The 27572-nt window shown below is 45.9% G+C and overlaps 1 protein-coding gene across 2 annotated transcripts; it reads right to left on the reverse strand.

Moving 5' to 3' along the window:
• Positions 1 to 3421: 3421 nt before the first annotated feature.
• Positions 3422 to 27168, reverse strand: LOC110192547 (C-type lectin domain family 18 member A). 2 transcript variants are annotated; one of them, XM_020963768.2, is made up of 13 exons: positions 26723 to 27168; positions 26541 to 26591; positions 25126 to 25217; positions 17429 to 17662; positions 15435 to 15532; positions 14706 to 14827; positions 14293 to 14400; positions 10626 to 10718; positions 9882 to 9988; positions 7696 to 7825; positions 6997 to 7093; positions 4718 to 4809; positions 3422 to 4113 (listed from the first exon to the last, which is right to left on the reverse strand). In XM_020963768.2, exons 1-13 carry the CDS (start codon positions 26838 to 26840, stop codon positions 4076 to 4078), a joined length of 1380 nt encoding a protein of 459 aa, XP_020819427.1. In that variant the 5' UTR covers positions 26841 to 27168; the 3' UTR covers positions 3422 to 4075. The 2 variants fall into 2 exon arrangements, with proteins under 2 accessions (XP_020819427.1, XP_020819428.1); XM_020963769.2 differs by lacking the exon at positions 26541 to 26591.
• Between the last annotated feature and the right edge of the window lie 404 nt (positions 27169 to 27572).

Below are 27572 nucleotides of genomic sequence, written 5' to 3' on the forward strand. Positions count from 1 at the left end.
TGTTCCACTGTATTGGTGACGTTGATAACACCTTCAGAAAATGAGACATAGGTTGGCTCTAGGGAAGATTCCATGGAGATTCTATTAGGACTTGGGATGAGTCAAAAAGAAGGGTCAGAGTTTTAGGGTCAAATACTCCACTTCCCCCTACCCTCTCCTCCTATCACTGCAAAAATGAATAATGGACTTTAGAAGGAAGCACAGATAAGCAGAACAATTTTGGAAATAGTATGTAGAATTTATGTGCTTTAAAAAAAATCAAGCCGTATGAAATGGAAATTCAGAATTTTATATAGAATCAGCTTATGTGTTCTGCTGTCTATGGGAATACTTTTTTCGTATTTAAATTCAGATTAAAGATTTTTTAAAACAAGGAATGAGTGATCAAACAAGTGACAAGGACACACGTGTAGAACCGTGATTGATTGGGTAAATGGGAAGCAGGGGGAGGGGGGCTCCCTCAAAAATATGCTGACGCTCCCTGGCTAACTACATTTCTCATTGTGGAAAGACCCTCTGACTAGCAGACAGAAAATCTGAATTATAGCCCAGATTTCAACACTGGGAAACGTGTGACCTTGGGGAAATGATTTAACCTTCCTGAGTCTGTTTTTGCAGCTATAAAATGGAGATAATTACACCATCCCTAATCTCTGTCACAGAATGGTTGTGTAAAGGTTGAAAGAGAAAGTGCTTTGAAGCATTTGGAGGGAGGGAAGTGTGGATCCTGATGACTGCCATTAACTCATTTCCTTGCTCTTGGCCTCAGACGGCTCCCCAACAGAAAAATTAGAGCTGGGGAAGAGATTGAAGGGGAGGGCAGGACAAACCAGACCTCCAAGGTCTCTTCCAGCGTTGTGATTGATCATAAGGATCATAAATTTTACTGGTAGAAGGGACCTTAGAGGTCATCTGGTTCAACCTCTTCATTTTACAAATCAGGAAACCGAGGCCCATGGCAACTTGCCCGAGGACACACAGGTAACAATATTTCCTACTCTCATGTACATATACTCTGCCCGTCGCCTGGCACCGTGCCAAGCACTCTGGAGCTCAACAGATATTTGTTGACTGTTTCATCAACAACCAGGTGTGTAGGTGATGGAGAGGGCAACTTCCAGGGCCCTTGCTGGGCTTGCTAAGAACCAGGGGTGCCCTCTAGAGTCCTTGCAATATTCTTTGAGTCTACAGTATCAGAGGTTGGTACCTTGAGCCATTCACATGCTCAGCGAGCCCCAGAATCAACCCCCCAACCCAGTCAGCCGCCTGCTACTTACCACAAAGGGATAGACTCTCCCCTGCTCCTCTTCAAAGATACCCCTTAAGTCACACAATCTCAGCTCCCTCATTTGCCAGCCATACTTTGGGACAAGAGGCAAGAGATGCAGAGCTACTGTAGAATATGTGATTACAGCTGTAAGGGCTGGCCTTCAAGGTGGTCTAATTTAACCCACTTCACTCCACATAGCATATCAGTTAGGGGTCAGAATGGCTATGAGGGTTGGACTCGGGGTCAGGAAGACCCAAGTTCAAATTCTACTTCAGATACTAGCTGTGTGACACTGGGCAAATCATTTAACCCTGGGTGCCTCAGTTTCCTCCACTGGGAGCCCCTAGCTCCCAGGGCGGTTGTAAGAGTCAGATGAGAGCACTGTATAAATGCTAGATATGATGATGATGATGATGATGATAAGTCTTACGGATTCTACCTCCATTGCATCTCTCAAATCCACTTCCTCTCCACTTACATCGAGCTAGTCCAGGCCCTCTTGCCGTTGCCTCCTAACTAGTTTCCCTGCTTCCGGTCTCTCCCCTTTTCCCACCCATCCCTCCACAAAGCTGCCAAAATGATTTTTCCTAAAGTTCAGGGTTGATGGTGTTGCTGCTCTGCTCAGTAGACCCCAGTGTCTCCCCGCTGCTTCTAAAAATCAAATGCAAACCCCTTTATTTAGCATTTAGAGACCTTGCGGACTTGTCTCTACCCTTCCAGTTTTATTAACCTGCTTTTCACACTTCAAACAAAGGCCTTCCTGCAGTTCTTTGTTGTTTGGCTTTGAACGTCTTTTACTTAATCTGGGCCCTCCTTACCTTGCTCCCCATCCACGTAACCTCCGATCCAAGGACATTGCTCTTCAGATAAGCTCCTCCATCATCCAGCTGCAGGCATTGTCTCTGGCGGTCCCCCTCTCCTGGACCGCTCTGCTCCTCATTTCCAGCTCCTAGGTTCCCTGGCTTCCTTTGAGCTTCACCTAAAATCCTTTCCCTCAAGGCTAGGGCCTTCTCTCCAACTCATCCTCCACGTATCTTGTCTGTATAGTTACTAGTCATTCTCGTGTTGTTCCCCTCTTAGATTGTGGGTTCCTTCATGGCCAAGACCACGTTTTGGTACATAGCAGGCACTTAATAAATGCTCATTGTTGTTCCTTACACATACTACTCCACCATGCCTGGAATGCCTTCCTCCCCCTTCCACCTCTTAGGGTCCCTAGCTTCCCTCCAAGCTCAGTTCATACCCCCTGCTCCATGAAGCCTACTGCTACCTCCCCTCCACCAATTACCTTGCATTTATTTTGTGAGCATGATTACATGTTGTCTCCGCTAGCAGAATACAGATTCCGTGAGGACACTTGGCACCTTTTTTCATCTTCGTCTTTCTATTGCCAGCACCTAGTGCTGGCCCATAGTTTTGGGTTTTTTTGTTTTGTTTTTTAAACAAATGCTTGATTGATTAAGTGACTTACCCAAAGTCACATAGGTAGTGAGTAGCAGAATCATGAACTACAAACCAAGTACTCTTTCTATCGCGTGATAGGACCCGGTTTCAAAGTGCTTTGTTAGATGAGTCTTTTAACTCTTCTGCACTGAGTTTCTTCAACTGAAAACAATTGAATTGTCTGATCTCTAAGGGGCCTCCTTAGAGCAAAAGTTCTTAGCTTGGGTCTGTTAATAGACTTCAGGGTGTCTATGAACCTGGATGGAAAAAAATTCATCTCAATGTAATTGGTTTTCTTTGTGTTCCTATGTATTTTATTTTATGAGTTTAAATGCATCATTGAGAGAAGGGGTCCTGAGGCTTCACCACAGTGACTGTCAAAGGAGGCCATCACACACACACACACACACACACACACACACACACATACACACAGCTGCTCGAGAGCTAGGACAGACTTCTTGGATGCTACAGTTCTTGTCACAGGGCTGAGACTTCCCCCCATCTCCCATGGTTTCCTATCCCTACATTTCTCCCTTAAGCCCTAGTGACTCTTACAGTTGTGTGGGTACAGACGAGGGTGTGGAAGAGAAGAAAGTAGACGTTGGTCAACTCTAAATGATTCCATTCTTCAGGACAGCAGACAAGGAAGCCTCAAGAACAAAGAAAACACCACTAAGTTTAGGCATAAATTAGTTTATTCCTTCACAAAGGACATTCTAAGTGCCCAGAGGTGCTGCTTTGCTATGTTTCTTGCCCAATACCATCACTAGCCAGGTCCTAGGACCCAGACTTACTATCACACACATAGAGGGGGTTGGGGAGTGGTCCCTCTCTGCCCATGCTTCCTGCCAGGGACTTTGAATTATCTAATGAGCAATGCTTATGGTGTGAGGTGGATCCTTTCAGGATGGCCAGGGCTGAGTCTGACACACATTTCTTGGCTCTCTCTATATACCAGTAGAAGCAAAAAGAAGGATACCACAACAGAAAACATTAAGAGGAAGACCTGGCCCAGAAACCCCTCTTACCCTGTGCCCAAGAGGGTACAGAGAAGGTGGGGTGGTTAGTGACTAGGGGCCTCTAATGGTTACTTTCACCTGCTTCAGTCAACCCTCATGCCCTCACACACACCTTCCCTGGTGGTCAATGAGTCTTCTGCCTCACTCCCTGGGCCCCATCACTCTTTCACAGAGATACAAAGATGTCAGATAAGCATAGCAGATGTCAGGGGGAGGTATCCTTGATCCAGAACATCTTCTGAGCTGCCTGAATCATGTTCATCCAGATAAGTATCAAGGGCTTGGGGCAGAGGAAGGAGGGATGAGCTGAAGGCTGGCAGAGATGATAGGAGCTCCCACTTCAGGGCTCCAAGTCCCACTGGGAAATGTGTTCCTGGGCTGTGAAAGACCCCAGAGCCAAGTGTCAAGGATCCACTTGGACCCCACTTGGGCAGCCCATTTCAAACAGGCCAGGTTGAAAGGCAGGGCACATTTAGTGAGGTTCTCAGTGGGAAAGATACATCCATCAGGAGACCTAGGAAGGAGGAGATGGAGACCCCCCTGCAAGGGCACTGGCTGTGTTCTAGCCAAGGGACCCAATGTCACCCCCAGACTGCTACTTTTACCTACTACTGAGGCCTCATGCTGTCATAATAGAATCATTTCAGACCATCAGCCCAGGGCGTACAGAGGATCATTTCTATGCCTGAAGTGACCTAAGGATTCTTCCCCCTCCCTATAGTCTCTGATAACCCTGCTACATCTATAGAAGGAAGAAGAAATAAGGGGACCTAAGTGCCTACCCAGAAGAGCCTTCACAGTGAGAGTCAGGAAGGAATTCCAGGGCCAGCCAATGGAGGAAGGAGGTAGGGGGACCGGAAGATGGCAGAAGGAGGGAGCTAAGCTGGGAGTTCATTGCTTGGCAGCTCTGCTCCCATGGAAGCAAAGTTGGGAGAGGAAAAGGATAGAATCAGGAGAGCTTGGGGGTCAAGGGGCCACTCACCAAACTGGCAGATGTAGCGGTTTCGGGTTTTGCAGCGTTGGTCATTCCAATTGAAGGCGGCGGATGCCTGCAGCTCCACACAGTTCCCAAACCTGTAGGGTCCCAGACAGAGGGAACTGAGAATTGTCCCATGGGGAGTGATCTTGGTGGAGGTTTGGGGGTGAAGGGGCATGCAGGTAGGCAGCCCCAACTCTCAGCTTATGGATCTCCTGGGGGCTCAGTGTTCCGCAATGCAGAAGATGCTACTGAGACCCATAGGGCTAGCCAGCACGAATGAGGGAGGGAAGAACCCTGCTGACTACTGAAAGTCAACACCCCCCAGCAAGTAGCTTCTTGTTCCTGTTTCTAGCCCCCCACTCCACCACCCCAGACCTGAGAACATTCCAAGCTGTTTTCAGAGGATTCAAAGAGGACTCTGGAAAAATTCTCACCCATTTTGTAAAAAAAAAAAATTACAAAAAAAAGTTTAAGACAACAAAGCACTCCTATTCCACCATCACCTCCCCCAGTGTTTAGCCATGCTGGCGAGGTCTCCTCCTGCCTTGTGGGGAAAGATGACAGAATAAGAGAAAGGAGTAGAGGAATAAAGTGAGATAACACAGGTAAAGGTTCTGCATACTTCCAGGGAGAAATGCTAGTTAGTTATTAGAACCAAGGCCCTGTGCCCAAGGGAATGGATGGCCTGGGGGAGACATTTCTTAAGGTATTACTATGTGCCAGGCACAATGCTAAGCTAAGGAGATTTAAAGAAAAGCAAAAACAAAGTTTGTGCCCTCAGGGAGCTTATATTCTAATGAGGGAAAGGAATCTTAGAGAGGAAGCTGGGTTGGGGACAGGATCTTGAGATCCCTAGAGATGAATTCTGTTCTGCCTCCTTCCTCCTCCCAAGTCTGATGCCCCCAAATGATGTGGAAACCTTAGCAAGCTTGAAGACGGATGGTCTTTAGCACAGACCCATCCACAGAGCAGACACTTCGTAAATATCCATCCATGAACCAGCTCCATGTTCTGACCACGGGACCACTACTTCTCCAGACCTTTCCATCTTTTGTCTCTAAACGTACAAGAGCTTCCTGCACCCAGAGGGCGCTCCCCCTCCTCTCTGCCTGTCAAAATCCTTATCTTCCTTCCAGTCTTGGAATCTCTATGGATCCTTTCCTAATTTCCCAAGGTGCAGGTATCCTCATCCTCTTCAAATTTTACTACTCCACATCTGAGGTGTATCCCCAGGAGAATATAAAGTCCTTGAGGGCACAGACTCATTTTTGCTCAGAGCCTAACATTGTGCCTTGCACATAATTGACATTTGTTGAATCAAATTAAATTAAATATTATTTTGTCTTGTTTTCTAATTGTTTCCTGGTTTTCCTGTCTTGTTTTCCAGTTAAATGGAGAACTCTCTGAGGGCAGGGACTATATCATTTATACATCTTAGCAGCAATATTGGTCAATTACCTGATATAGTGAGGGGGAGGCGGGACAAAGATAGGACAGTAGATAGTGTGGAGATTTTGGCCACCATCCAACTTGGAATGGCCCGTGGCCCTGGGACACCCCTCCCTATAGGAGCTAATCCATTAGCAGGATAGCTGTTTACCCCCTTTGAAATTACCTCACACCTTCACTCTTGACTTATGTTTGTGTTGATTGTCTAGACTCGAGAAAGTGATGGAGAAAATGTTAATGATACAGATTAAATGTAAAAGTTTATCATACTGTATATCATACATATGTGTGTCTGTGGATGTATATGTAATATATATAATTATGTGTATATGTGTATGTAATGTATATTATATATCACATATTGATGTGATATATGTATATATATATATATCCCTGACACACTTTTAATAGACTTAACATATGAAACTTAAAAATTTATATATGATATATCACATATGTGTGTGTGACTATAGATATCTATAATGTATATCATATATAATATATTAATGTGATATATATCCATATCCCTGACACGCTTTTAAGCTTAATAGACTTAACATATGAAACTTTAAAATTTATATATTATATACCACATACAATACATAATTATATATATATAAAATATCATATATATATACATACACACACTACACACTTTTATGTTTAATCTGCATTATTAACATTTCTCCATTACTTTCTTAAGTCCAAACAATCAACAAAACAATGAATTAGGAGCTGATTGTAGGATAGTGTAATACAAACATTTTTTTCCCCAAGAGCTGGTTGTTAAATATTTACCAGTATACCCCTACCCCTACCCCATGCTCTCTCACCCCTGGTTGTCTGGCTGGCCAAAGGCAAAACTGGTGAAGGAGTAATGCTCTCCTGTGGCCCAACGGAAAGAGTCCTTGGAGGTCTTGTAGGTCAGTCCTAGAGTAAAGACCGAACCATCAGGTCAGTTGCACCATCTGTCACTCTTAGGGTCTCTACTTCTGCCTCCACTTCCACTTTAAATCGATACTGAAGGGAGGGATTAGAAGGGACTGCCCTATTTTCTTGAGTCTGTGGGCCCCTGTGCCCCTTTTCCTCCACTCTTCTCTTTGTATGTCTTCCAGGAAGGGCTCTTGCCCACTGAGGACTACTTCCTAGTACCAAAGCCCTTGAACCTCTCCCACTCACACCCACTGGCTCTCCTCCTCCCCCTCCCACTTTCCCACTTTGTACTCTCTGTCAACCTTCCTGATCTTGTCTGAAGACATTTCTTCTTCTCCCCTCAGCCCTTCCCGGTGAAGGTCCCTGATCCAACAGCTGGCCAGATTCCTAATCTCCTGGCTCTAAACCTTCCCTGATCTGTTTCTCTTAATCCCCACCTCATCTCCACATGGCTGGGATTCTAGGATCCACCCACTCTATTCCACGCTCTCTAAGTGTGCCTACAGAATCCTCCTTGAGCTCTGGAAGCAGGCAGGGATGGTTCTGGGGAGTCTCCAGGGCCCAATTCCTACCCTGCTATTTCCAGCCATCACACTCACCAATCCAGAAGTTTCTGGTCTCAAAGTCAGCATCTGTCACCTCATTAGTGGTTTCCAGGCGTCCCAGGTAGAAGGCGAGGATGTCCTGGACTTTTTGATTCTCAATCTGAGCCAGCATTCCACCCTTCTCCTACAAGTCACTAGCCATGTCACAGTGGTACCATCTTACCCAGGGAACCCAAGGCATCTCAGGGCTTCTCCTCAGAAAGACCCCAAGAAACCCCATTGTCCACCCTCAAAAAGATTAAGAAAATCTCAGTGAATTTCCCAACTATATGGTGCAGTGGATAGAGTCCTGGACTTGGAGTCAGGAAGACCTGAATTCAAATCTTCTCTCAGACACTTGCTGGGGGCCATCTCCAGTCATCCTGATCTATATCTGGCCACTGGACCCAGATGGCTCCAGAGGAGAAAGTGAGGCTGGTGACTTTGCACGGTCCTCCCTCACTTCAATTCACTTGCAAGTCATGGCATCACCTCCCTAATGTCATGGTCCTCTTCAAGAATAAAGGACAAACAACACCAGACACTTGGTAGCTAAGCCACCCTGGGCAAGTCAGTTAACTTCTGTCTGCCTCAGCTTCCTCGTCTAAAAAAAAATGAAGATATTAAAAGCACCTACCTCCCACAATTGTTGGGAGGATGTAATGAGATAATATTTGTAGAGCACTTTCCAAAACTTAAAACTCCACATAAATGCTAGATATTATTATTGTTGTTATTGTTACGAGGTTGCCCTGCACCCCCCCCCACCTCAGAGCAAAGCTTCAGGAGAGACCCTGGGACTAGGCAGCCAGTAAGGACCAACTATGCATCTAACTCCAGTGTCTGCCCTCCATTTGGCCCTCATAAGGGTGCCACGGAGCACCACCACCGGGGGCTCCACCTTGTGTCCTGCATCCAGGCTGCTTGACTGATCACTGCTTGGATGGGATGGCAATCGACAATTCTATTCCTTCCAGTCAGATAGGCCACTCCAAGCCCAGTCCCCCAGAACAGTTGTCTGGCCTACTCAGGTTGATTAAGGACCCCTGGACCTTGAATCCTCCCCACTGCAGCACCCTTAGGACTTCCAGGCCTTTCCACTTGCCCTGAAGCAGAATTTTCCTTTATGTTGACTTTCCCAATTAGAATGTGAGGAGAGGTCTTTCTCCCATCACCCAGGAGGCTGCCTAACACAGGTGCAGATACCAGCAGAATGCATGAACTGGCCTACCAGCTGTCTTCTCTCTTCCTCCGCCTTTCAATGGCCTCTTTGTCCACTGATCAATACAACCCCCAATCTATGAAACATAATTCTGCAATCTGAGCACCGAAAGAAACAGGCAGCGTAGACACTGACAGGGAAAATGTCCGCTTCTCCAGGGCAAGCACTGGTCTGTCTGTCTCCCCAGAACTTGGCACGCTGCCTGGCATGCAGTGATTAATGTTGGTTGGATTAAATTGAGTTAGGCAGCTTGTCTCTTCTATGTAACTGCTGAATTCTTGAAGCTCAGAGGCTGTGTCTGCAGTTACCCTCCTCCCCCCAAATCTCCTAAAAGCTGATTGACAATTGACCAGACTAAAGTCTGCCCTCTGGGACTGGAAATCAAGAGAATAAGGGTAGGCAAGGGGGAAGAATAAACATTTCTATAATACCTACTATGTGTCAGGCACCATGCTAAGCACTTTTACATGTATTATCTCATTTGATCCTCACAACAACTCTTCCAAGGTAAGTGCTATTATCCCCATTTTACAGTTGAAGAAACTGAGGCAAACAGAGCTTGAGTGATTTGCCCAGGGTCACAAAAGTAGCAATTGACAGAGCCAGACTCTAACTCCGAATCTAGCTTTCTTTCCCCAGTTTTGCTCTGGCTCCCATGAGCCACACCCGAGCCTGAGAAAATAGGTCAACTCCATTCTAAAGAGACAAAAGCACTTGAATAAGGTCTAACACTGGAGAAGACCCTGTCGTCACACCTAAGGGATTGTTGCACATTCTGTTAGGGCTTAGTTCCATGACATCAGCCAGTTTATGATGTTAGCTTCTCCTCAGAGGATTCAGATTCACATCCAGAAATATTTATTGTGTCCACTCTGTAAGCAGCATTTTGCTAGGTACTGCAAGCCCTCCTTCCCTTTTATTCAGGCCCCAGAAAAGCCCAGGACCGCACCCCCACGGCCCACAGGAACAAGAGTTTCACCTGACATTTACTCTTGGCTCCATAGTAGGTGTCTGCCTCCGGGGAGATCATGAAGCAGCTGCCATCTATCCAAAGGTCACAGGCATGGAAGGGGAACTGGACCTTGACTGAGAAAGAAGAATGTGGGTCCTCAGGTGCCTATATGCCTTGATGTGAGGTCAGGGCAGGGAGCACCTGGCTACTCTAAGGGCTATGTCAGTCAACTGACAAGCATTTAGTGAGCACTTACTATACTCCAGGCACTGTGACAGACTCAGGGGCGACAGAGAAAAAACAGAACAGTCCCTGACCTCAAGGAGTTTCCATTCTATCAAGGGAGATATGTCCATGTATCAGTACACAAAAATAATAAAAACAAAATAAACACAAGGTTGTTTGGGAGGCAGTTGGAAGGACTCAGGAAAAACTTCACATAGAAGGCGGTAATTGAAGTGAGGATTCTCTGAGGTAGAAGTGAAGAGGGAGTGCATTCCAGGCACAGGGGACACTCAGTGGAAAGGCAAGGAGACAAAAAATTGAGCGCTACGGCTGAGGAACAGCCAGAGGGACAGTGTGGCTGAACCACTGAGTGTGAGAAGAGGGAAAAGGCATTAATGAGGCTGGAAAGAGAACCTTTCCCCCATGATCAGGAAGCTACCCACACAGAGTCCTGGCAAGTGTCAGCAGGCAAGCCCTGCCTTCCTTGAGTTCTGAGAGAGGATCCAGAGCCCCAGGCTTGGTCTGGCTTTAGAAAGCCATACTCACGTGCACACTCAGCTCCGCCATAGCCAGCGTCGCAGAGACAGGAGCACTCCTCTTCCCGGAATCGGCCGTGTTGACACCGTACACTGCACCTCACTATAAAGTACCCAGAGCGTGGGCAAGCCACCCCTACCCAGGCCAGCCCCCTCCCATCCCTGACCCCTGCCTCCAAAGCCCTAATACCCATGGAAAATCCTTTCGCTTGTGTCAGTATTACCCCCCGCCCTGATCTCCCTAAAAGAGTCCACCAGAGCCATATTCAGTCCAGGGAGGAAAATCGAGAGGAGGCAAACATTCAGCACATGCAGACTAGGAGTTGGGGAAGGGGGATCCCTCCAACACAGGACAAGGCTAGTGGAGTCTGTAGAGGACAGCATACAACTTTGGGGTGCGTATGGATCCCAATTCTGTCTTCACTCCTGCGGGCTGTGTGGGAAGGGAGCATGGGGTCCTATGACCTTGAGGGGTGCCTTCCAACTCTGAGTCACCCAAGTAATTAATCCTTCCCTCCAACTCCACTGAATTCATCTTAATTACTTCTCAAATTATTTTCATATCATGAATGGCAAAGTGAATTTGAGGCCCCATTTCCTGCTGCTTGCCCCCAGTTGGTTTTCCTTGCCCAGGGCGGTAGTTGTCCTAGGTGCTGAAATTACCAGTTACACTCAATGCTTTCCTCCCCATCCCCGCCCCTTCCTCCCCTCCTCCTCAGTTCTCAACCTCTTCCAATCTGGCTGCCCACTCCACCCCTGGACTGACTAAGTGACCAATGGTCTCTTGAGTGATAAATCCAATGGTGTTTTCTCAGCCGTCATTCTTTTTGACTTCTGTCTGTATTTGAAGATGTCTAACAACCATTTCCTCCTGAACACTCTGTCCTCCCTTGGCTTCCATGACACTTCTCTCTCTTGGTCCTTCTATCTGTCTGGTCACAATGTTTTGGTCTTTGCTGGATCGTTACCTATATCCCATCCTCTGATCATGGTGGGGGAGCTTTCTATGTTTTGTCCTGGATCCTCTTCTCTTTTAATAATCATAATAGCTCTCACTTTAAGGTTAGCAAAATCTTTTACAAATATCTCATTTGATCTTCATGACAACCCTGGGAGGTATTATTATCCCCATTTTACACGTGAGGAAACAGAGGCAGACAGGTGTTGCCAAGGGTCACATCACAAGTAAGTGTCTGAAGCAGAATTTGAACTCCTAACTCAAGGTCCAATGCCCACCCAATTATTCAATTATCACATCCATACAAATGACTCCTAAATCTATATATCGAGCCCTAATCTCTTCTCTCTCTTGAACACTAATTCTTGTGCCTTCTCTCTGTTATTTCCTATTTATCCTGTATGTACCTTGCTCTGTATATATTTGCTTTCATGTTGTCTCCCCCATTAGATTGTAAGCTCCTTGAATGCAAGGGCTGTCTTTTTGTATCCCCAGTGCTTAGCACAGTGCCTCAAATTTTTCAGTCATGTCCAACTCTTTGTGACCCCATTTGGGGTTTTCTTGGCAGAAACGCTGGAATGCTTTGCCATTTTCTTCTTCAGTTTATTTTACAGATGAGGAAACTGAGGTAAACAGGGTTTAAGTGACTTGCCCAGGGTTACACAGTTAGTAAGTGCCTGAGGTCAGACTTGAACTCAGGATTCTTCCTGACTCTAGGCCTGGCACTCTATCCACCATGCCACCCAGCTGCCTACCTGGCATTTAATAAACATTTATTGATTGATTGAATGCCAGCTCTGAACAGCCAACTGTCTGCAAGACATGTCTATCTTCTCTATTTTTTGTTTTGTTTTGGTTTTCTGGGGAGACAATTGGGGTTAAATGACTTGCCCAGAGTCACACAGCTAGGAAACATTATGTGTCTGAGGCCACATTTGAACTCGAGTCCTCCTGACTTCAGGGCTGGTGCTCAAGACATGTCTATCTCAACACATCATTACCATCTCCAACTCAACATACCCCAAACAGAACTCATTATCTTTAACCCAAACCTCTTCTATCTCCAAGCTTGCTTCTTTCTTCCCAGGACACCACCATCTTTCCAGTCACCCATTTCTGATGCTTCCCTCTCCTTCAACCTTCTTATCCAATCATTTGCCAAGTTTATTAATTCTATTTCCACAAAATCTTCCCAATCCATTCCATTTTTTTTTTCTTGCCTGGACTATGGCAAAAGAAAGTTTTCTAATTAGGATTCCTGCTTCTAGTCTCTTTTGTCCACATAGCTGCCAAAATAACCATAAAAGACAAGATCTGATCATGTGGCTCTCCTCTTCAAGAATTTCGGTGGCTCCCTACTACCTTTAGGATAAAATATAAATTCTTTAGCTTGGCATTTAAGTTTTCACAGTCTATTTTTCCAGACTTATTTTACATTATTCCCTTTTATGGTCCAAACTGGCCAACATATTTTCCTCACACTCTGCATTCCATCTCCTAACTCCATGATTACGAACAAGATGTTTCCTAGAAAATGCCTAGAACACCCTTCCTCCCAGAACAAGTGAGGCTTTGCCCCAAGCATCAATATCTGGAGGAGTCACTTTGTCCCTTGGGTTTCCTCCCTGGGAAGATCTGCATCCTCCTCATAGTGACCACTGTCTCTGTGCCTTACCAGGATGCTTTATTAACCCACAGACAGCACAGTGGCCACCCTACCTCTTGGGTCTTGTCCCTGTTCTCTCCTTCCCCTGGGCCCACCTATCTTTCCAGGCCCCCACAGAACTGGACCTCCCTGTCTCCTGGTATTCCCCATAGTTAGATTTCCTCAGTGGTTATGCCATCTCCAAAAAAATACCATTACCAATGACAATAACCCTCTATTTTTGCTCCGAGTGAAAAAAAATCTAGTTACAACTCCATTTCCTTAGATAGACCTGGATAATTTTGGTCTCTAAGAATCCTTAGCTTCCTTTCAGGCTACTCTCAGGTGGCTCCTTCTCTGTGAAGCCTGTCCTGATCACCTTAGATGTCACAGCTATCTCTCTCCCACCTCCCTCTCTGTCTGTCTCTCCTTCCCTCCTTCCCCATCCTTCTCTCTCTGTCTCTCTCTCCCCTCCCTCTCCCCTCTCTCTCTTTCTCTGTCTCTCTCTGTCTCTGTTTCTTTCTGTCTCTCTCTGTCTCTCTCTCTTTCCTCTTCTCTCTCTGTTCCTCTTTGTATATCTGTCTCTGTCTCTTTCTCTTCCTCCCTCTCCCTGTTTGTCTGTCTCTCCATCCCTCCCTCCTTCCATCCCTCCTTCTCTCTCTGTCTTTCTCCCCTCCTTTTCTCTCTCTGTCTTTCTCTCTGTTTTTGTGTCTGTGTGTCTCTGTCCCTGTCCCTCTCACTCTCTCTTTCTCTGTCTCTTTGCATATGTCTATCTCTGTCTCTCTTTCTTTCTCTCTCTGTCTCTCTCTCTCTTCCTCTCTCTCTGTCTCTCTCTCCTATTTGTATGCATGTTGCATCCTGTCAGTAGCATAGAAGCTCCTCAAGAGCAGGTGCCATTTTCCACTTTGTCTTGTATCCCACATCTAGCAGTTACAAACTGTTGAGTTGAGCTGGCACCCATGCCACCAAGTGCCACTGCCCATGGATGCCCCCTGTACACTGAATTCTAGGCTCTCTGTGCCCCCCATCTTTGTTCATTCCAGACTACCCGCAGACATCGAGGGGCCTCCTCACCTTGGCAATACCTGCCGGTGTAACCTGGGAGGCAGTCACAGTGACAGGTGCTGACATTGAGACGTCCGTTGTGCCGGCAACTCATCCGACATGGGTTTCGGGGTACCTCTGATCAGAGAGAGCACAGGGAATGAATCAGAGAGGGCACAACTTCATCAGGCTAGGCCTACTCCAAAGATGCCAGTATTCTTAGGGTGGCATTTCTGGGGACTGGTGGCATCTTAGGTGATATCACCAGAGGAAGGACAGGGGTAGAAATCATTGGCCACTCATGTGTATCACCCCCACACATCACCTCCATCCAGAAGCTTTAGCTTCCTCTGAGTCATCAGGAAAACAGAACAGAAATGCCTGTCTAGGAGAACACAAGGGAGGAAAAAGGGGATAAAAAAGAGAGCTGGGGGAACACTCACCACAGAGCCCACCTCCATGATCCCAAGCTTTGAAACAGCCTGAGACACCAGCAGTACAGAGCGAGCACCAGGCCCCTTTTTTGTATGGAACAATCGTCTTCCCATTCACCTCCCAGTTGCCCCTGCGTGAGAGAGCACAGAGGCTCAGGGGTAGTGAAAGAGTGCTAGGTTTGAAGCCATATAACTTCTGACCTTTCCACCGTGTACCATGTACTGTGTAACTGTGGTCAAGTCATTAACTATGTCTGGGGCCCAATTTCCTCGACTAAAATGAGAAAGTTGAATTAGAATCAAGGATCCTTGATTTCTGGGGGTCCATGAATTTGTTTATTTTTTTAAAAGTTATAACTATATTTCAATATAATTGGTTCCCTTTGTAAGCCTTTGCATTTTATTTTATCACTTAAAAACAGGATTCTGAGAAGGGGTCCATGGGCTTCACCAGACTGATGCCCAAGGGGGACATGACAGTCAAGTAGCTAGTCTCTAAGGGCCCTTCCATGGCTAGATCTATGATTCTCTGGAGAATCTGGTGACCTGGATGGGAAATTAGGGGACAAGTAGGGAACATTTAGTATGGGTTGACACTCCCCCTCCTCCCCACCAACAAGTGGAAAATTGCAAAAGGTACAAGTCCCTTTTGTCTGATGCCCATCAGGATGTACAGTCCCAGAGGGATGGATGTGGGATGGACAATGCCCCCCAGGCCCAGATATAGGGGGACCTTACCCAGGAGAATAGGCACAAGCGAATGCCTCCATCTCCATGAGGCCCATAGTGCACAGGTGTTTCCCACAGCCCAGTTGGCTTGAGGTGGCCCACACCAGCTGCAGGAGAAAGAGAGGGCCCATAGGCTTAGAGTCGCTGGACACCGTCCACTCCCCACCCCATCCTCTGCCCCTTCTGGGCATGTCCCAATCCACTCCCCACCCCAAAACTTGTGGTGAGGCTCTTTCAAGCTGGGAACCACGTAGAGGCAACCAGAAAGAACACATCTCAACTTCCACATCCTCCCCTCCCCCATCTCCAACACACAGATTTGGGTAGATCTTGTCGGGGGAAACTTCCTGCAGGAACTAAGTGAGTCTGGAGTTAAAATTTGAAGGAAGAGAGGGCCACAATGGGTAGAGAAGGTGGTGTAGGGTGTCCCAGGCAGGCAAGCAGGGAGTGTGAGAGGCTGCAAGGACCAGGGTGCTCTGCATAGTGTGAATTTGGAGCTGGAAGGGACATCAGTGATGTTCCCATCCAGCCTTTTCATTTTATAGATGAGGAAACTGAGGCCGATAGAGTTAAAATGACTTGCCCAAAGTCACAAAAGTAAGACACAGTAGATTAGATGGTGCAGTGGGTAGAGCATTGGTCCTGGAGTCAGGAGGACCTGAGTTCAAATCTTGCCTCAGATTTTATTAAAAATCTTATTAACTTATTAATAAGATTAACTGCATCACCCTGGGCAAGTCACTTAACCCCTATTGCCTCAAAAAAAAACAGTAGAGTCAGGAGAGCAGATGCTTATTAAACATTAATTGAACTGAATTAAGTCATGTTCTTAATTTAATCTTAGATAATATTATTTATTATAAATTATAGATGTAAAATATGTTTATTATTTCTTATAAGTTAATATTACTTTCAAATAATAGCTAGTGTTTATGTAGCACTTTAAGGTTTGTAAAGCACTTTACAGAAATAGGGGCTAATATTATCCCCATTTTACAGATGAGGAAACTGAGGCCCAGAGAAATTAAGTGATTTGTTCAGGGTCATACAGCTAGTAAGTGTTAGAGGCAGGATTTGAACTCAGGTCTTCCTGAATCCAAGTCCTGCATTCTGTGCACTCATCATCATCATCATCATCATCATCATCATTTGTCTGCATTAGTGATTTTTTTGGTGTAGGGAACTCCAGATAAGGAAACTCCCTCTACCAATGTGGATCAACAGCTATTCTAAGACGATAGTCTGCATCAGTGGTGGGGAGCCTGAGGCCTCAAGGCCACATGCGGCCCTGTTCTGTGAAGTTTGCATTCAGTCAAAGGGCTACACTCGAGGACCTAGAGGGCCACACGTGGCCCAAGGTCAAGCACCCAGAATACGTCTGAAGACAGACTTGAACTCAGGTGTTCCAAACTGTAGGGGAGGCTCTCAAGCCACTATGCTATGCTACCTCTTATTATTATATTTTATATGTTCTTCAGTTGTGTCTGACTCTTTGTGACCCAATTTGAGGTTTTCTTGGCAGGGATACTGAAGTGGTTTGCCATTTTCTTCTCCAGTTCATTTTACAGATGAGGAAACTGAGGCAAACAGGGTGAAGTGACTTGCTCAGGGTCACACAGCTAGTAAGTGTCTGAGGTCAAATTTGAACTCAGATCTTCTTGACTCCTGGTCCAACACTCTATCCACTGCACCACCTAGCTGCCCTGCCTCTTACTATAAGAACTGGTCATTATAGATTAAAAAGTCCTCCCACCAATTGGAGGCAATGAGGTGGAAAGAATTCTGAATTCAGGAGACCTGGATTCGAATTTTACCTATGTGACTTTGGGCTAGTCACTTCATTTGTCTAAGCCTCAATTTCCTCTTCTGTAAGATGAGGAACCTGGGCTAGATGGCCTCTGAGGTCATTTCCAACTCTGGGTCTGTTTATCGTATGACCTTGAATTGGTGTTTGGATTGAATCCCTGGGAAAACAAGTCCTCAGCTCCTAAGTGGGCCCCTACCTGGGTGTAGTGAGCACAGGTCAAGTTGCTAGCACAATGAGCAGCTGCGTAGGTATACCCTTGCCCCTCTCGAAACCACGAAGTGACCACATCAGCGAAGGAGGCGACCCTAGCTGGCAGGAGCTGCACATTCCAGCCCAACTGCAGGGCCTGGACGCGGGCAGGGAGCAGGGCCTGAGCTGAACAGCGGGCTGCCTGCTCCTGGGCCAGCCCGGCCAACTGATCACTCCAGTCCTGCAGGAGAAGCAGAGGTAGAGGAGTCAGATAGCAGGCTCCTTTGAGTCGCAGTGTGAGGAAGGGAGGGGCAGAGAGACATATGGGTATAGCATCCAGACTCTCCTTGTCAACCGATTAAGGCTGCACAGAGCTCAGGGTCTCAGCAGGATTACTGTTCTACTAGAAAAGATCATAAATTCACATCTATGTTACATTCCCCACAGACCACATACCTTGCATCCAGTTCCAGAACTGAGTTACCATATATCACAAAACCCCTGAACCTTTTAAAAACTAGCTTTAATTAATTAAATTGAATTAATTAAAATAATTAAATTTAATTAATTCAGCTTCTGCTTTGTAAGCATCTACTTGTCCTAGAGACAGACTCTTTTTCTCCTCTCCCAGGCATATGCTCCTGCTTGCACATAAAGTGATAGTATCTATTCTTCATTGACCTTATACCTTAACACCCTCAACCCCATCTACCACACACACACACACACACATACACACACACACCCCACTGCCTCCTTAAGGTAGGTAAGGAGAAAGGGTTCATGTTCCCTAGAGAGTAAATGGAAAATAAATACCCAGAGAGGCTGAGACCTCCAAACAGGGCCATAACCAAGGTGAAGCAAACAGGTCTTTGGCCCAGGGCACAGAAATTCATTTCTTAAAATTTATTTTTAAATGAAGTAAAATTTCATTAAAATGAAATAATTTAAAAATGAGTATGTTTATAGATGCCTTTTGTATTTACATCAATCCCCAAATTCAGAGATCAGTGACAGCACGTGGATTTCATCAACAACTCAGCAACTCAGCTTAGCAACTAGTTAGCAAGGATCATCAGATAAAATAGGAACCAGATGGTAGTTTCCTCCCCACCAACACACACAATTGAATTTGTCTTTAAAAGTTAATTTGAGGGTGAATTTCATGCTGTGTCCTAGAACTGTCTCCTTTAGTCCCCAAAAGGCTAGCTTCTACTCAACTCCTCTTTACTACTCAGTGAAGTTCTGATATTCTTGGTAACCCCTGCCTCACCCCTGAAAGTGACCAGGGCTCCTCTGGACTTTGCAGACTGAGACATAAAACTGTTTCCACCTAAGTACCGAATAATCTCTAGGGCTTCTTCCTTTTTTTTTTTTAATTTTAATTAATAAATTTATTTTTAGTTTTCAACAATCACTTCCTTAAGCTTTTGAGTTTTAAATTTTCTCCCCCTCCTTCCCTGCCTCCCTCTCTAAGACAGCATACAATCTGATATAGGCTCTACATGTACATTCCTATTAAACACATTTTCATGTTCGTCCTGTTGTAAAGAATTAGAACCAATAGGAGGAATCACAAGAAAGAAGAAACAAAACAGAAGAAAAAAAAGAGCAAATGGAATGCTTTCAAATCTGCATTCAAACTCCATAGTTCTTTCTTTGGATGTGGATAGTATTTTCTACTGTGATTCTGAAACGATTGTGGCAAAGTCTATGGGAAAGCAATGCCATTCTTGTTAACATCGATGAAGTTTTGTACTGCCCCTCAAAGCAAAGACTCATTCCAGCACTTACCATCGTGCCTGTATGAGGGGGAACGTTAAGAAGGTTCCATGAAGAAAAGAAAACTTACCCTGTTTACTCTATGTGCTATAAGCTTGAACCCACTTTCCCTTGGACTCTGATTACACTTGCTGGAGAGTATGTCCCAGAATTTGGGGGGGATGTTTTATACCAACTCTTCTTACCATACCACGTTAGTAAACGCACATTTCTAAAAGCTAGTAGCAGCTGGCTGGCCAGTTGATATGAAATGATAATCAATGGGGGAAGCACACTGTTGGGGGCTTGTGAGCAAAAGCATTAGAAAACCACCTCTCCAAATCAGAGACACTTAGAGAGGAAAAGTAGCAACTTCCCTCTGGGGAACCCATCTGACAGTATGAATGGGAATTTGGGATAGCAGCCCCAGAGCCTGCCCTACACTTTAAAAAAAAGCCAGCTGTATATAATAGTCACAAATTTCATGTGCAATCATTTTCTGTTCTACTATGACTATAAAAATGTTCTTTTTATTTGGCATTGGCTCAGTTAAAAATAATTTTTATCAAGTGTGTGTTTTTTGGCAAATGATAAGATAGTTTACTTAAAGAACCCTAGAGAGTCAACTAAAAAAACTAATCAAAACAATTGCCAACTCCACAAAGTTGCCAGATACAAAAATAAACCCACAAATCATCTATATTACCATATATTACCAACAATATCCAGCGGGAAGAGTTAGAAAGAGAAATACCATTTAAAATAACTAAAGACATATAAAATACTTGGGAGCCTACTTGCTAAAACAAATAAAGACAGATCTAAATAACTGGAGAATTATTCATTGTGCATAGGCCAACATAATAAAAATTACATCACCTAAATTAATTTACTTATTCAGTACCATGCCGATCAAACTTCCCTTAAAGAATTATTTTGTTGATCTAGAAAAAATAATAAAACTCATCTGGAGGAATGAAAGGTCAAGAATATCAAAGGAAACAATTTTTAAAATGGTAAGGTAGGTGACCTAGCAGTATCAGATCTCAAACTATACTACAAAGCTATAATCAAAACCGTTTGGTACTCGGTAAGAAATAGAGAGATTGATCAGCAAAACAGATTAGGTACCCAACACAGAAGTAAATGAGCACAATAATTTTCTGTTTGATCAACCCAAAGATCCTAGCTATTGAGGTAAGAACTCACCATTCAACAAAAACTGCTGGGAAAATTGGAAAGCAGTCTGACAGAGGTAAGGTATAGACCAACATCTCCAAGCTCAAAATGGCTATACGGTTTAGTCAAAAAGGATAACATCATAAACATATTAGTGGAGAGTTGAAGAAATTACCTGGCAGATCTATGGACAGAGGAAGAGTTTGTGACCAAATGTGATAGAGAGGTCCACAGAAAGTAAAAAGTATAATTTTGATTGCATAAAATTGAAAATTTACCCTCAAAGAGATCAAAATCAAAGCAGCTAAAATTAGAACAAAATAAGGAAACTTGGGAGAAAAATCTTTGCAGCAAGTTCTCTGATAAGTTTCTAAGACATAGAGGGAACTGATTCAAGTTTAAAAGAAGAAAAGACATTCTTCAACTGACAAATGGTCAAAAGATATAAATAGGCAGTTTTCAAAGAAAGAAATCTAAAATCTCAATAGCCATATGAAAAAATGCCCTTGGGGCAGCTGGGTGGTACAGTGAATAGAGCACCAGCCCTAGAATCAAGAGGACCTGAGTTCAAATCCAGCCTCAGACACTTGACACTAGCTGTGTGACCCTGGGCAAGTCACTTAACCCCAATTGCCTCACCAAAAAAAAAAATGCCCTAAATTACTAATAATTAAAGAAATGCAAGTTAAAATAATTCTGAGGTACCACCACACCCCCATTAGATTGTCTAAGATAAAAAAAGGAAAATGATAAATGTTGAATGGGCTATGAGAAAACAGGGGCACTAACACATGAATTGTGGAGTTATAAACTAGTCCAACCATTCTGGAAAATAATTTAGAACTACCCCTCAAAACTGTGCATATCCTTTGACCCAGCAATTCCACTACTAGATCTGTATCCCAAAGAGATCAAAGATAGAGAGGAAAGGATAAATATGCACACAAAAAAAATTTATAACAGCTCTTTTTTTGTGGTGACAAAGAATTGGAAACTGAGGGGATGTCCATAAGTCGGGGAATGGCTAAACAAGTTATGGTATATGAATGCAATGGAATGTCATTATGCTATAAGAAATGATCAAGGGATAGTTTCAGCAAAAACCTGGGGGGAACCATGTTAACTGACACAAAATGAAGTAAGCAGACCAGAACAATTTATAATTATCAACTCTGAAAGACAGTATCTCTGATCAACATAAGGACCAATCATAATGTCAAAGGACTCATGATGAAACATATTATCCATCTCCAGAGAGAGAAATGAAGGGCTCAGAGTGCAGACTGAAATATATTTTTTGGTCTTCTTCTTCTCCTCCTCCTCCTCCTCCTCCTCCTCCTCCTTCTTCTTCATCACCATCTTGACATGGCTAATGCAGGAGTTTATTTTGCATGACTATACATGTTTGCAAAGGCTTTTGTTTTTCTTGCTTTCTCCATGGGTGGGGGAGAGGAGAAGGGAGGGAGATAATTTGGAACTGGAAATAAAGTAAAGTATATGTATGGGTTTGTGAGTGGGCAGTATGTGTTTGTGGAGAGGGTTTATAGAGGTAAGGAGGAATGTATTTGTATATATGCATATGTATATGTGTATGTATACATATACATATATATATACATATATATATATATATATGGGTAGTGGGACTTGTGAGTGTTTACAGGAGTTTGCAGGAGGAGGTAGTTCACGTGTGGGGGTTCGAATATTCATGGCAGTGGTGGGGTTGGGGGAAGGCTTGAGTTTGTGTGTGAGTGTTAATAAGTGTGTCTGGTGGCACACAGTCTGTAGGGAACTGCAGTGGACACGTTCTACCATGGATAGCTCCAGGTCCTTTGACCTTGGTGGGGACCCTGATTCTGGGACTATATACACCAAGGAGGCTCAAGTGAGCTTAGCAACAGGAGAGGGAGAGGAGACCTGGGAATGAAGGAGACAGGATTCTCCCACCCCCACCTCCTGGGAACTTCACCTCCAGGCATCCAAGGTCATTGCTGAGCTGGGAAGGCATTTATGGCCTGTCTCCCAGCCTCCACAGCTGGGGGCTGAACCAGCCAGCTGGATGGTGACTTTAAATGCTCACTCCCTAGGGAAGCAGCCAGGGAGAAGTCCTCCCACCCTTTGGGAGCTCCCCACACCCAAGGCCTAGTTAACCATTGTACCAGGGCCCAGGAGCAAGAACACTGGGGCCTTGGCAAGGCCATGTCCCTGCCTTTACTCACCCTGGGTCAGATGGAAGGTCTCTTTGGGACTAAATCCTGGGGGTGACAACTTCTCTGGGCATCTCTCCCATGGAGCAAGCCAGGGTGGGCTCCCAGTGCCCTTGGCTTGAGTCTCCCTCATCTGAAATTGTAATTGGATGCCTACCCCGTCCTAGGTGCAGGGGAAATCAGAAGGCCATACACTCTCTTCCCTTCCAGCCCTTGTAGTAGGAAAAAACCCCTCAGCCTGGGAGCCCAGGTAGACACAGACACTCTTAGGAAATCTTCCAAGGAGAGAGCAAAGTGTGGAGACATAAAACTGTAGGGTTGCCCTCACTTCAGAAGCTCCTGGCTGGTGTATAAGGTAGACCCAGCTGTCCCTGGTACCCTTGACTAAGCCCTCCCTGGGCTCTTTACAGTAATTAGATTCTTCCATAGTTCCCTAAGTTAGGTCCCCTGTCCTCTGGACCATCCTTGCCTTCATCACTTACTGACACTCCATCTCTGGAGCCAAGTGAGGGCCAAGACAGACAAATGAGCTGGGTGTGGGCCTCTGGGGTCATATGGGAGGTCCCCAGGATGATTTGTTCAGGAAGGGCCCCGAAAGAAGTCGGCCCCACCCAATGACCCTGCCACAGCTTCCTCCCTGGACTCATATACATGGTACCCCTGTGGACATTCAGACTCTCTCTCTCTCTCTCTCTCTCTCTCTCTCTCTCTCTCTCTCTCTCTCTCTCTCTCTCTCCTACACCCACCCCTAGCTTGGTAGTTTGTTCACACCTTCATCTGGCTCCAGAGAGGAGGTTCTATCTGGAAGGGGTGTTGTGAGGATTAAATGAGATAATACATATACAGTGCTTTGCCAACCTTAAAAAGCTAGTTATATAAATGCTAGCTATTTTTGTTTGCTACAGGGGCAGGAAGGATTCAGTTCTCCTGAGAGCTTCAGATGCCCTGCTCTCCCCCTCTCCCCACCACACACAAACACACACACACACACACACACACACACACACACAATCCCCACTAGCTGGGACTAATTCTGACAGGGTTGATGAAGCATGAGAGCTGGAGCTAAGCACGGAGAGCTCAGCCACCTGGGAATGGGAAGAGGGAGAAACAATCCTGGGGCCCTAGGCCTGGCCTCTAGCAGAGCCCGGCATGATCTCCACCACTCACCCAGCCTCATCACCCTCATGTATCTTGGCCAGGATCACCAGGCCACTGACTGCCCGGGTTCACAGGAGGCTGGGGTGAGGCCCTCACTATGGGGAACCATACCTCTAGGCAGGACTGGGGCAGACAAACAGAGAGGCCCACCCCACCTCTCCCCCAGGAGAGGAGATCCCTCTGCTCCCCTCAGTAACAAGTTCAACAGACCTCCTTTGTGGGGAAGCTGACTGCTTCAATGCCAGTGGAATTAAAGACTGCTTACACCTTAAATTTAACTGAGGAACAGGGAGAGGGCATTGATGGATTCCACAGCTACCCTCACCCTCTCTCAGATTTCACATAGCCTTTGTTTGCACCCCTCTGATTCGCTTCAGCAATATTTTATATTTATTATTCACTCAGTAAACATTAAGTATCTGCTGTGTGCAGAGAACTCCTAAAGGCCCAGGGCAGAGATGATTTAAACTGAGTCAGTTAATACACCATGGCTTCCTGACTCACCCAACAGCTAATGCACTTCCTCCCCAAACTATCTCACATTCATTTTGTTTACATTATGTGTTGGTGCATACACACACGTGCATATACATGTACATATGTGTGTGTATGTGTACATATGTGTTTGTGTAAATATACATATTGACTTCTATGTGTACACGTGTCCCCTTTCATGTTAGAATATAAGATCCTCGAAAGACAAGAACTTTACTTTTTCCTCGTAAACTCAGCACCTTGAACAGTGCCTAAATAAATGCTTGTTTACAGATCACAGCCTATCCTTGCTAGACTGTAAGTTTCCTGAGGGTAGATGCTATGTTTTAGCTAAATTTAGCTTCTCCTCCATGACTTAGCCAGCTTTTCACCTGCACACAGTAGGCGTTTAGTTAAATGTTCGCTGGATTGAATGGAACTGAGCCTTCTCTTTACCAGCAAACACTCAATTCCTTTGGCCTTTCCTCATGCTGGGGTTCTATTTTGCAACACCTTGGGTCATCCTCACTGCCCTTTTCCAGTCCCTCTCTAGATCAATTCCAGAGGATAGAGAGAGTGGGGTGGGATGGGGAAGTCTCCCCATGGAGGAGTAGGGATGCAGAAAGCAAGGTACCTGCTCATGATTATGATATGAAAAAATAGCTAAGTCCTGATGAGTGCAAATAACCAACCCATGGCGGTCAGATAGTTGCATTGTTTGAATTTTCACTGTGTATTTGCATTGGGCTGGAACCAACAGCCATATTTCATATATTATTATCACTTTAAATAGTGTGAATTTGGATACATGTTATCATTTCAGGGGAGTCATAAATTTACACTAATTCAGGACTTAGCTGCATAAATGCCAGCTATTTTTATTATTATTATTGTTATTATTATTATTATTCCAACTACTCACCATTCTCTGCATGTTGGCAGCTGGCGGGTGGACTTTGCTCCGAAGTCTGTTGTGCAGGGCCAGAAGCAAGAAACTTTCCTTCAAGCTCAGAGCTGGGATGGGCAGTGGTGGAGCAAAGGGAGACAGACAGGCCAGAATCAGTCAAGGATGCAGGGAGGCCAGTTCAAAGCCCGGGGCCCAGCAGGTCTCCTAGAGCAGCAGGGCCTCCACACTTGTCTCCCAGATTGCAACAGGAGGCAGGCAGATCTCCATGGTGATGGGGAAGGGGGAGACAGAGAGGAGGAAGGGGTGGGGAAGAGAAATCTCTCATTGGAAGCAGGACACAAAGGGATGGAGACGGAGACAGAGAGGGGGGGCAGGGGCTGAGGCCACAATGGCTTTTCTTTCTTGGGGAGCATTTGGGGATGGCAGAGGGGAATGGGTCAGAAGAAATCGGGCATGTCATCCCCAAGGACCTGAGGAATGCCTGGAAGGGATATAGGAAAGCCCAAAAGACTGTCCATGTGAGGACCCATAGGCAGGAAGAAAGAGATGCCAAGTAACTCCTGGAACCCCAAGGACACACAGCCAAACTGTGATGGGATTCTCAGTACCACTCCCTGCCCCTCCTCCCAGCCCTCACCCGGACCAGGGAGGCCCCATAGAAACAATCTAGGAAGCAAGGAAGAGGAAGAATCCAAGCTGCAGGCCAGGGAGATGGTAGGAATGCTGCAAGATTAAGGGACCCAGCGTCGGAACATATGGAATCCCCCAACCCCAACTCCCCAGAAATTTGCATATAGAGGGATCTGATTTGCATAAGGTTTGCATAGATTTGGTTGATTGTTCCCTGGCAAGCTTCAAGTGGGGAAAAATACTGGATTTACAGTGTGTTTGAATCCTGGCTTTTTCACCTCTGTGACTTTGGGGAAGTCACTTAATCTTGGAGCTCCAGCTTCCTCTGTAAAATGGGAGAGGGGGTGGGTCAGCCCTCTAACTCCAAAGCTGTGACCCCATGAATTGAAATGTTTCTGCCTCCACCACCCCAACCCACGTCCCGGTTTTTCTCTTTTTGGACCATCCCCTTGCACCTGGAGGGAGCGTGGAAACAGCCCCCTCCAGGGGGAGAGGGACCCTTGAAAGCTGAGTCTTCAGCCCTCAGTGGAGGGCCACTCCCCCCCCTTCTTGTCTCCCCTTGAGCCCTGGGGTCTGTCCTGGTCTTTTGGCTCTTCAATTTGGGTCAGAAAGCCAACCTGAATGAAGCCCAGCCTTGGAATGGGTTGAAGTGCCTCTGGGCTTGAGAGGCCAGAGGACAAAGTATCTGGTGGTCACTCAGAGCACAGCCGAGAGAAGAGGGGGTGGGCCATCACCCTGTCCTGATCCCTGCTGGACCCTCTGGCCTCCAACCTCCACTGATCATTCAGGGCTCTGCTTACCACTGTCAGGGAAATCCCATGAAGCGGTCTCCAGAGGATCAGCCTCGTGCCCTGGGAAGGAGAGGGGGCTCTCTCTGTTCCCTGCATCCCATCCTGTGGGGCCTGCAACATCTCCCACCCTCTTTCTCCACAGACCAGACTTCCAAAGATCCCATACCTCCCTTCTTCCCAACCCCCATTACCTTGATATGGAGGAACCTCCTTTTGCAGTTGGGGCATTTGGATTTCTGCCCAGGTAACGTGAAGGAAACTCAGGAGCAAGGTCAGGAGACTTTGGCACAACCCCCATGGTCCCTGCATGTAGGGCAGCTTCCACTTGGGCACTGGACGTGTTGGTACAGGGCTGGGCAGAGCAGGACAGTGAGAGAGTCACTGGGGCTCTGAGCTATTCCCGTCTCTGTTCTCTTGTCCTCTTTCCCAGAGCAGGTTCCCAAGCACTAACGTCTATTCAAAACTTTAAACAGTCTGGGCTGGGCAAGGAGAGACAAAAGGGAGAGACTGTTGAGTAATCACTCTGTCCAGACAGCCCTGCTCTGTCCAAATAGTTGCTGGCTTCTTGAAAGGAGATAGGCAAAATCGAGACAGATAGAGCCTGCGAAAACCCCTCTGTCCTCCCTGCCTGTCCACCCAGCCCAGTGTGCACTGACCCGGCCCCTGCTAATCACTGGAGCGTTATTAGAATGCTGGGGAGTCCCAGAGGCCCCTGCTGATTGGTTACAAGACATTCCAAGGCAGCGGATTAATGAATGGATGGCGGGGCTAGGGGGTGCTTGCTACGGCATCTGAGCCCATTCACCAGTTCCTGCCAGGGGGCACCCCTTAAACTTCCCCCCCAAGTCAAAAAGAAGAATATTGGAAATTAGGAGAGCCAGTTATGGTGGGAGACTGGAAGAACTGGGCAAGACCCCAAGGGAGTTCTTCTCTTTCCCAGGAAGCTCGCCCCAACCTTGCCATGAATTAAACATGGGCAGAAGGTAACAGCACACCGCGTGCCATCTGAAAGGGGCAGGCAGCTCCCCTCCCAAGGCTGGA

The sequence above is a fragment of the Phascolarctos cinereus genome, unplaced genomic scaffold, assembly GCF_003287225.1.
Source record: "Phascolarctos cinereus isolate Bilbo 61053 unplaced genomic scaffold, phaCin_HiC Scaffold_2;HRSCAF=192, whole genome shotgun sequence".
Lineage (NCBI taxonomy): Eukaryota > Metazoa > Chordata > Mammalia > Diprotodontia > Phascolarctidae > Phascolarctos > Phascolarctos cinereus.

What these genes read in the sequence shown, in the direction of transcription:
- LOC110192547 (XM_020963768.2), bottom strand. Translation starts at nt 26,840, where the DNA reads ATGCAGGGACCATGGGGGTTGTGCCAAAGTCTCCTGACCTTGCTCCTG. An exon ending in CCTGTGCTCACTACACCCAG is followed by an intron (nt 15,533 to 17,428) that starts GTAGGGGCCCAC and finishes TTTCTCCTGCAG; the next exon opens with CTGGTGTGGGCCACCTCAAG. An exon ending in TCATGGAGGTGGGCTCTGTG is followed by an intron (nt 14,401 to 14,705) that starts GTGAGTGTTCCC and finishes CTCTCTGATCAG; the next exon opens with AGGTACCCCGAAACCCATGT.